The sequence below is a fragment of the Mugil cephalus genome, chromosome 21 (assembly GCF_022458985.1).
Source record: "Mugil cephalus isolate CIBA_MC_2020 chromosome 21, CIBA_Mcephalus_1.1, whole genome shotgun sequence".
In the NCBI taxonomy this organism is placed as follows: Eukaryota; Metazoa; Chordata; class Actinopteri; order Mugiliformes; family Mugilidae; genus Mugil; species Mugil cephalus.
The window spans coordinates 16,166,312-16,178,783 of record NC_061790.1 but is presented as its reverse complement, the minus strand read 5'-3'; the positions used below and the strand labels follow the sequence as shown (position 1 = coordinate 16,178,783).

Below are 12,472 nucleotides of genomic sequence, written 5' to 3'. Positions count from 1 at the left end.
TGTATGTTGAAGCTTGTTAATATAAAGTTAATAGGAACTAATCTGTGGTTTTAGTTGAGTTAAAACATATTACTTGTGCCCAGAAAGTTGGAATAAAATATTTTTTTATCTGTAAGTGTAGTAGAAATAGTAGTGTAGTAGAAGTGAAAGGCAGTAGTGAAGTTTACTTTATCAGAAACCTGTCACATCAATGACGTATGAGCCGTATTAGTGTGACCATGAAAGCAAAGCAGGCCTAACTTTAATATAAAGTTTACAGGAACTAATTTGTGTGATGAGTTGAAACGTATCCATATACACTATTGCCCATGAAATTGGAGTAAAAATATTTTTTGCCCTTTATGAACAGGAATAGAAAGGGGAATGTGCCTTTCAACTTTATGGGCAACAGTGTATAAGCTAGTGTATTTTATGATATAATAAATGTAAACTGTGAACTTCCAAAATAGTTAATTACAGCATTTATCAAAGTAATGTTGTAGTAGTAAAAGGCCTCAAAATCGTGCCACTGTAGCAAAGTTTGCTTTATCACAAACCAGTCACGTCAATGACGCGTGGGCCGTATTTGTATCACCATGGAAACAAAGCAGGCCTCTCTGACACCGGATGTAGTTCGCGTTCCGTCTGTTCGACTTCCGGGCAGAAATATTGTGCATGAAGTGAAATCTGACTGCTAATTCATTTGGACGAACTTCTCGGCCAACTTAATCGTGTAAAATGTCGCGAGGATCGAGTGCAGGGTTCGATCGACACATTACCATCTTCTCTCCTGAAGGCAGGCTCTACCAAGTCGGTCAGTACGGGGATTCGTTTAGAGAAAAGCCGCTTCGCTGGCTTATGTGTGTGCTAGCTGGCTAAATGCTCTGTCATGGTTCGCTCAGTCCTACTTCTGGCTGATAAATGACACCGCGCGAAAACGAAAGTGGTATGAAATGTAACCACTAAAGTATTGCTAATGGTGTCTGTGTCGTTATTTTACGTCTACTTTACCTGTGCTACCGTCAAACAAAACATAGCGAACCAAAACAGCTAGCTGGCTGCGAGGCTAGTTAGCGTTGTTAGCATTGCAGTCAAGCAAGCTGATTCATTGCTGGGGCTGTCAACTTGACGTCAAGTCAAAAATAACGGCTTTGTAAAGTTGCTTAAATGTGTCCCTGTTTTATGTTATATTCAGCTTTCGCTGTGTGGTCTGTCTGAGAACAATTTTGTATCTTTTACCTGATAATTGCAAGTGTTGGCTGGCCATGAAGGAAAACTCAAGGCTACAAAGTCAGCGGTTCGGTTCATTAATTGATCTTAATAGATAAATACATAGACGTAACTTTTATTGGTGTGATCTCGTGCAGGAGTCAGATCCTCAAGTTCCTCTGCCAACACTAGTAAATTAATACAATCTTTTTTTGTTTTTGGTTTCTGATTCACTGATTTATATGGGACATTCTATGATACATTGCTTCAAATGCTGCTAGTTCGCTATGACTGATAGTTACTCTCACAGAATCCCTTTGGAAGATCAGATGACACCCGATAACAGTTCTCTACTTGTTGCTCCCATTTTCCAGCAGAGCAAGACAACGCGTTGTTTATTTTGACTGTGCTCTGCAAAGTCAGTGGATGCAACTTCTGTTTGTTGTGTTCCCATGTTACAAGTTCATTGCTCTTGTCGGATGAAGATATATGCTTAAAGACATCCTCTTTGCCTTCTTTTGCAGAATATGCTTTCAAGGCCATTAACCAAGGAGGACTCACATCGGTAGCCGTCAGGGGGAAGGACTGTGCAGTTGTCGTAACACAGAAAAAAGTACCGGTGAGTTGATGCCAGGCTGCTTCTTTCATCCAGCTGCATCAGCTGTGTCATTGACTGAATACTACAAAGTATATTAACTCACACTCTGAGGTGGATACAAGATGCGTGCACCTGCACCACCACCCCATACCTCATAATATTCATTGTGAAGTTAAATGCTCTTTTCATGTGGATTTGTACATACAGTTTGTTGTCACTGAAACGTGAGGATTAATTCATTTATGGTTAAATGCTCTTCTAGTTCTGCGCCCACATTTGTACCAGAGAATTTAAGCGTCAGTGGGACAATCTGACATCTAATGACTCAGTGTGCATGTAATGTTTGCATGCATTTTATTTTATTTGCATCATTTGTATAATGAGTTATATGTCATTGTTGTTATTACAGTGATCAAAAGGTGAATGCACTATTGGGTGTTCATTCTTTGTGTTTTTGTTTCCATTAAACAGGACAAGCTCCTGGATGCCTCTACAGTGACCCACCTTTTCAGAATAACAGATAATATTGGATGTGTAATGTCTGGGATGACGGGTAAGAAAAATGCTCTTGATTATAGAGACATTCAAGACAGAGGCAAATGCACTCAACTGGATAATTTTAGCCAGTGATTTATCACTTTTTGTCTGGGTTGTTGAACAGTACTGGAACTAAAAACAAACTGCAAAAAAATGCTACTACCTGTCAAATTAAGACATAAAAAGCAAAAACAGATATTAAAAAGAAAGAAAAGGAAGTAGTTGAAAAAACTGAGCCTCTTGTTTTGATTTGATGCAGGCAAAACCTTTCAAAAATATTGAGCCAGGGGAAAAAATGGGCAACAGATCAGTTGTATTACTGGGTACAAAAGGAAGATTATGAAGAGTGTTTCACAAGTAAAGATGGGAAGAGGTTTACCACTCCCAACTTCAGCTTCAAAAGAATAATATTTTCATGTTGCCAAGAATTTGGGGATTTCATCATCTACATGATGGTGTTAAAAGTCTCTGAAATCTCTTTACAGAAGGGACAAACTGAAAACCAGTGTTATGGCTGTGACCTTCAGGGCCACAGGCAGCACTGCACTAAAAACGGATGCAATTCAGAAGTGGAAATCCCTGCGTAGGCTCAGGAATGCTTTCGTCACTGAACGTAGTTTGTGGCTGCACAAACGCAAGATAAAGCGCTGCCATTCAAAGAAAATAACAAAAAGGACCCTTGAGTCACTGCCCCCTCTGGCCCCAAGCTCAAGTGAAGTGGAAAACTGTCTCATGGTTTGACCAATCAAAATGTGAAATTGTTTATTGTAATAAGGACACTGTGGCCCTCTGGCTATATAGGACAAGGTCCATCTGACTTGACCTGGAAACCAGACCAACTTCCCCCACCCACATGTTATTTGTTCCAGAAAGTTCAGAATACATCAAGGATCTGCCAGGCCAATCAAAACACTTGGGCGGCTTTATGTGGTGCTGGACAGAAGAACTCATCTGTGGACAAAATAATTAGTTCATATGAAAAATTACTAATTGGGTGTGTGCAGAGGTGTTGGTTTCTCTATATCAGATGAAACATGCCTCATAATAAAATCCAAGTGGTGTGAGTCTGGTAACACCAATCTACGTCTGACTTGTTATGAGAGCACATTTCAAAAGCAAACATCTGTGATGTCATGGAAGTGACATGGGTAACTTGCATGTAAAAGAAAACTATTAATGCAGATCAGTGTAAGACACAGCAGAGTTACCAAAGGCTGAGAACCACAGTCGTTGCCCTTGTGGGTTCCCAAACACTTACAGAAGAGGTGATGCAACACAGCATGAAAAACGCTCCTGACCCAGCCTTTTCAGTCTGTGTTTGCCTGGCATCATATTGAAAACGAACGTATTTTTTTGATACTTTACAACTTGGAAACACGGTTGTAAAAACATAGTAGTTTACCCATTTACTGATGTTCCTGCTCAGAGGTTGCATATTGAGTTTTGCGGTTCCTCCTTATTCTCTAACTTTCTATTACTGAAACATTGTGTGGGGCTTTCTTTTCGGAAACGCGGCACAATACTTCCTTCAGCAGAAAACACTGCAGCTTTTGACTACATGCATGTGTTTCTTAGTCACATCATTTATGGCAGATGATGGTTCCTCTTTCCAAACTAGTGTAACTTTTACCCCGAGGGCAGCTCTTCGTGGGTATCAATGAAACATTACGTCAGAAGTTTGCATAAGCAAAAAAAAAGCAGTGTGATAATAAACTGCTTCTTGGAAACAAATGAGCCCCTTTTCTACACAATCTGGTCTCTTACAGCCGACAGCAGGTCTCAAGTCCAGCGAGCTCGCTACGAGGCGGCCAACTGGCAGTACAAGTACGGTTATGAGATTCCAGTGGACATGCTCTGTAAGAGAATTGCCGACATCTCGCAAGTCTACACGCAGAACGCTGAGATGCGACCGCTGGGCTGCTGTGAGTACATTTATCCATATAGAAGGGTTTGACAGGTGCAGAAGGTTAGGTAGACCAAGAAGTCACTGGTTGTCCCCTCTGATGAACCCGCAGGTATGATCGTGATCGGCATAGACGAGGAGTACGGCCCCCAGGTGTACAAATGCGACCCAGCAGGCTACTACTGCGGCTTCAAGGCCACGGCCGCTGGAGTGAAGCAGACAGAAGCCACCAGCTTCCTGGAGAAGAAAGTGAAAAAGAAACTGGACTGGACCTTTGAACAGACTATTGAGGTAAGAGACAAACATCTCACCGTTGCAGCACAGGTTGCCAAGAAAAGAACTGGAATGCGAAAGTAAACAGTGTGATGAATGGTGGTTTCCAAGCGTTGTTTTTGTAACTACCTTTATGTGACGTAAAGGCCTACTGAGCTACAACTGAATGTTAAATGGCCAAATGAAGGTATCCTATCCCTGATCTTACTGTATCTGATGCCCTCTGTTCTCTTCTTCTCCCCTTCAGACAGCAATCTCCTGTCTGTCAACCGTTCTTTCCATTGACTTCAAACCCTCTGAGCTGGAGGTGGGCGTTGTCACAACACAGGACGCCAAGTTCAGGTTGGTATCATTTGGCCTTTTCAGATGCGCATAGCTGTTGCCATAATAACATCTCTGAAGTATTCATGTCATACTTAAATCACTAACGGATAGTCCTTTTTGCTCACACTTAAAGTGTTGTTTGTTTCAATTCTGTAGTTTGAGCAAATTATATTGTTTCTGTTTAAGAAGAGACAAGTCATAGCTGTTTCTGCCTGTGCCAGTGGAATGTGTAGTTAGATTTCAGAAGAAGTGCACTTCAAGCATCTGTCTGTGTCTAGAAGCCACAGAGGCTAACCGTTAGCAAGGTAATTGCCCGCTACCTCAGTGTAGGAAATTCCAAAGCATAATGAATAGATGAGGCAACAATTTTGTAAGACTTAGGATATAATTCCAGTGAAAACCAGTCTATTAACCTACCATTTCATTTTAGTAAACAACCCTGCTTGGAAGCAGCGTTTCAAATATAACTACAGTCAGTCAGCTAATGTGCTTATTAGTGATTTGATGCAGATTTAGATTTTAACCACCATCCTCAACCTATTTTTTTTTTTTTTTTTGTGGTCCTTGCAGGATTTTGACAGAGGCCGAAGTAGACGTCCACCTGATGTCCCTGGCAGAGCGGGACTGAGCGAGCAGAGAAATGTCACCCGTTGGAGTTAGAGCATGATGGGATACGCAGTTCCCAGATGGAGGCTGGTGTTTAATCTTTGTTTGCTGTACATTTACCCCCCCCACTGTTTCATTCAACAATAAAAACAAGTTTTTGGAGTAAATTATGGGTAATATATTTTTTTCCAGGTGATGGTTTTTTACAACAAGTATCTAATAAATCTTGTGGACATGTAACTACTGTGGGGGTGAGGGGTGGGGGGCCGCCCCAACTGGGGCTGCTCTGTAAACTACTTCATATTATCCCAGGTACACTCCATGATGGTGAGATCAGGGCTCTGTGGGCGCCATGCCATCACTTCCAGGACTTCTTGTTGTTCTTCACATTGAGGACAGTCCTTAATGACCATAACTGTATGTCTGGGGTCTTTGTCCTGCTACAGAATAAATTTGAAGCCAATCATACGCCTCCCTGATTGTACTGGCATGATGGATAAGCATCTGCCTGTATTTCTCAGCATTGAGGACACCATTAATCCTGACCAAATCCACAACTCCATTTGTAGAAATGCAGCCCCAAACTTGCAAGGAACCTCCACCATGCTTCACTGTTGCCTGCAGACACTCACTATTGTAGCTCTCTCCAGCCCCAAACTACCCTCTGCTACAGCCAAATATTTCACATTTTGACAAATCTAGAGCACTTGCTGCCATTTTTCTGCACCCAGTGCCTATGTTTTGGTGCTTAGTTGAGTCTCTTGGCCTTGTTTCCATGTCAGAGGGATGGGTTTTTGACTCTTCATGAAGACCACTTCTTCAAATTTCAAAGAGAAATAAGCTTGATGTGTTTTTCATCTGCTGCACTAAGTTTCCTTGGCCGACCACTGTGTCAACCGTCCTATAAAACCCCTGACTTTGTGCAAGTGTACCTATAAGGATTGATGTTGGTTTGAAGCCAAAGAGTAGTAGCACCAGATATTGATGACACACACACACACACACACACACACACACACACACACACCTGCCTAAAACTTTTGCACAGTACTACATGTAAGATTTCTGCCCCTGGTAAATGAAAGCCTCTGGTTTTGTAACCTTAGCTGAGCAGCAGGACTAAATGTTTATGGGAACCTGAGCCGACGCAGAGCTCTACCTCCGAGCTTCCTGTTGTGGCTGCCAATGCGCAAAAATCACATGACCCACCAAGGTGCTGTGGAGAGCTCCTTTTACTACAAACACAACGCTGACTGACTTGACCTCAATTTCTCTACATTCTTATTTTCTCCTCCTCTTAAACAGAAATAGATTGGTGCTAGTTACCGGAAATGTAGAACATAAATAGTTTCTCTTTGCAAAGGGGAAAGTCGTTCCCCCATATTTCATTATGGTTTTGACACATGGCCTCTGGTTTAGAGTTCTAGTCAATGGTCCCATCCTGCTCAGCTTTTCGTCATCAACATGATCAGAAGTGATGCTGTCGCGTCATGAGCTAGTCATTCCATTTGTTTTAAACCATTTACTATAAGACACTGCTTTTTGTTGCCGTCACTTCTTTCTTTTCACAGCAGTTTCAATATCAGACACGGCCTTTTCCTCGAGTAATGTTTACAATTCCGCTTCTTGACCCCTGAAGAAGTCCTTTCGCTTATTGGGAAATCTCCCTGTAATCCCGTAGAGGCCATGGTTCATGTTTACAGCCCAGGTAAGACGCAGTATACACAACTGTGAAACCCAAGTCACGCTGGAACTTCTTCTGCGTCATGTGTTGCTTCCAGGTTTACTTCATACTGGGAAATGGTAAAAAGCGGACACTTTGGTATTTGGTGAAAAATTCCTGTCTTAAGTGAGCACATCTTATCAGCAGACCAAGAAATCCTGTACTTCCCAGACTCCAGCTAAGTTTCCTGGTTGCTATGACACAGCAGTAATTGCAATTCACACCTGTGGAACCCATCCCATAGCTGTAAAAAAAATAAATAAAATAAAATAAAAAGCATTTCCTCCTTTTAAAATTTCCTAGGTCGTTCTACCAGGAAGTGCTGCCAGTCGGCTGTGGCAGTTCGAGGGAAGGGTGGAATATTTAAGCACACTATGTTCCTCTTATGCCGCCCAGGGACTTTCTGCACGGTGACTCAGACCTGGTGACCCAACAAAAGGAAATCCCATACTGTTCCCAGGGGCTGAGTGTTTAATCTTTTTTTTTTTTTGTCTGTGTATCTTTCACATGTCTGGGTTGTGACTCTTCCTCTTCCCTTTGTGAAAATGAGAGATGATGTTTGTTCTACGGTGTGGAAAGGCCACAGACGATCATATGCTTGGAAATTCTACTTGTGACTCAGCTGAGTAAACACACCAGTCGAAGCGCTTGTATATTCATAGACTCTTTTTATTTTGAACATTTATAATAGTGTTTAAATTCACACTTATGCACAAGTAGAAAAATAATATCTCTGTATTCACAATATATTACACATGTCTGGTATGTACACATTCAGATATACAGTAACGCGAGGACCGTGTGGAGGTCGCCGCCTTGTTGTGGTTTCTTTGGTGCAGATTGTTCAGTGATCTTGAGCGGACTTGACCAGACGGGATGCCTTCTTCATTCTTGTTTGCGATCCCTGGGCCAGCACCTGTGGACCTGGACGGGGAGGGGACTTGCGACTGATATGTCCCCTCTTGGGGGGCCGCGGTTCGGCGAACCCAGTAGCAGCTTCTTATTCACACCACCAGTGGAAAGATGGTTGTTTTTACTTTCCAAACTTGATGTCGTCATACAGCTGTAGGAGAGAAATTAAGGACACATTAGAGACTGGTACTTTGAAGATCTGAACATGTGACATCCAGTAATAATTGATATAGCTAACTGTGCTGGTATGATGCAGATACTAACCTCGTCCTCAGATGTGTCCAGATCCTCCATGTCACTCTCCTCTGATTCGCTTTCGGGCAGCGCCCTCAGCTCCAGAGCCGTCTTCTCATACAGCTGGCATCGAATCTCCTCGTTCTGGCGCCCATAGGTGAGGTGGTACGGCGTGAAGCCACCGTAGTTCAAGCTGTTGACGTCGGCGCCGAGCTCAACGAGGCGGCAGACAAGAGTGGGGTTCTGGAGATCCACTGCCAGGTGCAGCGCTGTCCGTCCACTGCACTGTTCCTACAGGGAGACAATGAGAACAATGGGTTAGGCTCCTGCACGTGACTTGGCTTTTCTCATCTGGACAACTTTTTTTTTTTTTTAAACTGAAGTCATTCTGAGTTAATGACACCTACCTGTGCATTGATGTCTGCACCCAACTGAACAAGGCTTTCCACCAAAGAAATGTAGCCGTTGATTGATGCCAAGTGGAGACAGTTATGTCCTAGAAAGAGAAAATGGGGAAAAGTTCAATGAACAATCCAGTTTGAAGTCAGCTTATGGCTATATGCCCATTTCTAGGTGGTTGTATGAGTGCTTTGTAACTCAATGCTTACCATTGTAGTTGGGGAAGGACAAGATGGATGTGAGGTGGCGTTGGCAGTTCTGTGTTATGACGCCAAAGCAGGCGAGGGAGCCTCTTTTGCAGGCGATGTGGAGAGCTGTGTTCCCGCTGCCGTCGGCCAACAGTGGGTCAGCGCCGGCCTTCAGGAGCCTCTCCACCAACTGGGGCTGCTCTGTGATCACTGCTAGATGCAGGGCAGTCTGTGGAAAAGACAATAATAACATATGTTAGTTGACTTGTGTGACTGAGGAAGAAGGTGGAGGTTTATTTTTAACTCTCTGATAATCATTTGTGTTTGACGGTGGTTATTACCTGTCTCTGGTGGTTCTGTACATTGAGGAAGGGGTGACAGTGGGACAGTTTGATCATCTGGAGGGCATGTTCAAAAGCTTCATGAATGACGGCCAAGTGGAGGAGCCTGTGTGGAGGAGGACAGAAAAAAAATAGAGAGAGGTTAGTTAAAATAGTGCTTTTCAAAAAACGAAGAAAAAAAAATACGCGCGGAGGAAGTGGTTCCAGCCAAGAAAGAAAGAACAAAGCCTGAGCAGTGGAGCGTTTCGCAAGAATGGAGTTTTGTCGGGTTATTTCCACCAGTTGTGGCTTGACACATCTGATGCTTTATCAGTTACTGGCAGCGGGCCAGGGACTTTCCTGAACGCGCACGGCGGACTTTAGCACCGCCCAGACTGCGCTCTCAGCCAAAGCGCACACAAACACACACACACACACACACACACTTATACACACTTACACACTTATGTGCACTGTGCTGCACGCATATACACAACTTTAAAATGCCTCTTGTTTACTTGCAACTTTCGACATTTCCATGCCTACACTTTTGCAAGTTCTCATATTTTTTCAGCGCGCTGTATTTATAGTTTTCAGCCGCGCTCTTGTGCAAAGCTCCAACTTGGTTTGCGCAGAAAGATGAAATTTGCAAATGCGCAATCGCAGAAAAATTAAAAAGAAGAAGAAAAAAAAGCAATCCGCATAAATTCCACTTACGTGTCACCGTCGTCAGTCACTGCGTTTCTCCAAGGCTCGTATTCCAGCGAGTGATCTTTGCTCGCGTTCACAGTAAAGTTCTCAAACTCGTTCACCAGATCGTCCTCCTTTAGGGAATCCAGGCCGCTGTCAAAGCGGTCCTCCTGGCAAGGCAAGTTTTTCCCGTGCTTGGGATCCGCGTTGTCTGTCGTATAATCCATTTGGTTGTGGTTGGGGACTCTGTGGACGTCCATGTTGACTCTGCGACTGTCAGTAGAAAGCAACTCCGTGCTTCTTTCTCTCCAAAGGTCAGGGGGAAGAATGGTTGGCTGAGGGAGGCGCACTGAGTTTTGTATGTGCCTCGGCTGGGCGGAGCTTGCGCGGGGATTTCCAATTGACTTATCTTAGAAAAGGCTAGGGAAATCACACCGGGCTGTGCTTTTGTGACAAAAAAATCCCCCCCTCCGAAAAAAGACTCTCAGAATGAAAACGTGTAGTTTCCTATTAGACACCTATTTTCACCTGTGATGTAGGTTAAGAGACAAAGTTCAGTGAATGAGGCATGACTGGCATGAATGAGAAGGAGACGGCCCCTGACTCGCTCTTGAAGAATTCCCTTCTGCACTGGGGAAATTATCTGTTTCAACCGGCTAAACCCCAAGCAGCATTGCACATTTTTCATTTTTGTCACCATTTTAAAAGCAATCCAATATTTCTACATTTTAAGCACATCCGAGGGCCTCAAAATGGGTGGAATACATTTGAATTCACTGAAACGAAATGTGTTATGAAGAGATTGCACTTATGTATTTGCAGGTTGAGCTTGGAACGTAATCTATTTTGGTGCATACCCGAAGCCCTTATTTAGTATCAAGAGTTGACAGACATCTTCATGTGTAATATTAATGTAAATACAGGATCTCAAAAACACATTTAAGCATGATTTACACATGTGGAAATAGTGCATGGTGTGAAACTGATAAAAAAAAAAAAGTCTACTCCTGGAACATTCAAGGGACACACAGAGAGAGGTGTCAGGATTTCCACATTAATATTGGTACAGAATTTACAGCACAAAGTGGATTTACGCAGTGTGCTGAGTGCAGAAGAGGAGGAGGGGGGGAGATTCTTAAGTTTCCTCATGGAGTCTCCCTCATGATAGCAACACAACAGGACGTTGTGGACTTACCCATCCAACTCTGTACGTGCTTACAGTAAGATATTTCTGCTGGAGGTAAAATTCTCCACAAGCACGCTTTGATCCTGGGAAATATTGTGTTCCCCAGTCAGCGCTATGACTCTACTGAGATTTTTGGTGGGAATTTTACATATTTTCCTTTTTTTTTTTTTAAATAAATAAATTTTTGTAAACATATTGTCCCACTCTTTCAGGCAAATCTTAAAGTGGAAAGTTCCTTTCTGTTACACAACCTGGTGGCAAGGTGCGTGACTGTCTGTGCTTCCCTGACATTTCGCACAAAAAACCAGGATCACCTTTGTGTACACTTTGAAAGGAGGGCTTGTCGAAAACATAGCAACCGTATCCAACAGCAGTGAGCATTCACACCTCTGTGGGGCGATACTCAGTCGGGTTTACAAGATTCAAACCCAACGTGCACACCTACGCGCACGCCCGGCGGGGCTGTGATATCACCGTCTACTCTATCCTTGAGCTCAAGTGTCTGTGAGAGTGCGTCACATCAGACAAACGTCACTCGTGCAAGCACACGCCATCTCCTCTCTGTCGGATTCCACACATTCTTTCAGCCCTGCCAAGTATCACAAGGAGGAATCAGGGGACAAACTGTTCTTGCAGCCCTGTGCTTTTCCTCCTGTTGCCTAGCTCGTGTGCTTGTGTGTATATATGGTGAGACATTCACCCCCTATGGGAAAATACTGGGACTTCCACTTAGCATCTTCACATTTTTTTTTGTCTTCCTCTTTTTGTGAAACTGTGCAAGTGCTCTTGTCTCTGCTTGCCTTGTGTTTACCGCTGGTTGCCATGGACCAACCACTGAGAAAGTGGTGACGCCAGTTCATTCTGAGGCTCTCTGCGTTGCCTTACGTCTGTGTGGTGGTAAAGCACGCCTTATCTGACTCAGTAAAGTGCCCCAGGGGGCATCACACCCTGGTGGGTCACCTGATGGTGCACAGAACATAACAAACTTGTTTTCTCTGCAATTAACCCTGCACACAAATAGGTTGTTCCGTTACAATACAATTACCTGTTTATTGTTTATTAGGCAGAATAAGATAAAAACTAATGCTCTAATATCACAGCCCTGCATGCACTTCCACAACAAATTAATTTTATGATGTTCAGTGTTTTTAAAGGACCAGTGGGATTTAAGGTGATCTTACGATTAAATGGGATTTATTTTATTTTGTTATTATTATTTCATTTTTGTTTAATCACCTAAAAGTAGGAATGGATATGTTTTTGCCTTAGAGTGAGCCCTCCATAATCTCATAAGAAGTGGGTCCTCTTCAATAGTATCCCCCATATTTTGCTATCATGTTTTTCTATTATAGTCTGAACAAGCACAAGACAAACTGGTTCTGCAGTATGGC

The 12,472-nt window shown here is 43.1% G+C and overlaps 2 protein-coding genes across 2 annotated transcripts; one reads left to right on the top strand and one right to left on the bottom strand.

Moving 5' to 3' along the window:
* Positions 1-611: 611 nt before the first annotated feature.
* On the top strand, positions 612-5,596 carry LOC124999556 (proteasome subunit alpha type-6). The gene is made up of 7 exons (XM_047574532.1): positions 612-793; positions 1,713-1,807; positions 2,258-2,339; positions 4,090-4,245; positions 4,339-4,517; positions 4,747-4,841; positions 5,394-5,596. The coding sequence occupies exons 1-7, from the start codon at positions 718-720 to the stop codon at positions 5,449-5,451; spliced, it is 741 nt and encodes a 246-aa protein (XP_047430488.1). The 5' UTR covers positions 612-717; the 3' UTR covers positions 5,452-5,596.
* A 2,207-nt stretch (positions 5,597-7,803) lies between these two features.
* Positions 7,804-10,233, bottom strand: LOC124999499 (NF-kappa-B inhibitor alpha-like). The gene is made up of 6 exons (XM_047574419.1): positions 9,923-10,233; positions 9,227-9,332; positions 8,907-9,114; positions 8,706-8,794; positions 8,329-8,589; positions 7,804-8,215 (listed from the first exon to the last, which is right to left on the bottom strand). Exons 1-6 carry the CDS (start codon positions 10,153-10,155, stop codon positions 8,186-8,188), a joined length of 927 nt encoding a protein of 308 aa, XP_047430375.1. The 5' UTR covers positions 10,156-10,233; the 3' UTR covers positions 7,804-8,185.
* Between the last annotated feature and the right edge of the window lie 2,239 nt (positions 10,234-12,472).

Bases quoted from the DNA above. Each gene is read 5' to 3' on its own strand.
- LOC124999556 (XM_047574532.1), top strand. From the start codon at position 718: ATGTCGCGAGGATCGAGTGCAGGGTTCGATCGACACATTACCATCTTC. The intron at 1,808-2,257 runs GTGAGTTGATGC...TCCATTAAACAG, and splicing joins TAACACAGAAAAAAGTACCG to GACAAGCTCCTGGATGCCTC. The intron at 2,340-4,089 runs GTAAGAAAAATG...GGTCTCTTACAG, and splicing joins TGTAATGTCTGGGATGACGG to CCGACAGCAGGTCTCAAGTC.
- LOC124999499 (XM_047574419.1), bottom strand. From the start codon at position 10,155: ATGGACGTCCACAGAGTCCCCAACCACAACCAAATGGATTATACGACA. The intron at 8,795-8,906 runs GTAAGCATTGAG...TTCTCTTTCTAG, and splicing joins GTCCTTCCCCAACTACAATG to GACATAACTGTCTCCACTTG. The intron at 8,590-8,705 runs GTAGGTGTCATT...GTCTCCCTGTAG, and splicing joins GTGCAGACATCAATGCACAG to GAACAGTGCAGTGGACGGAC.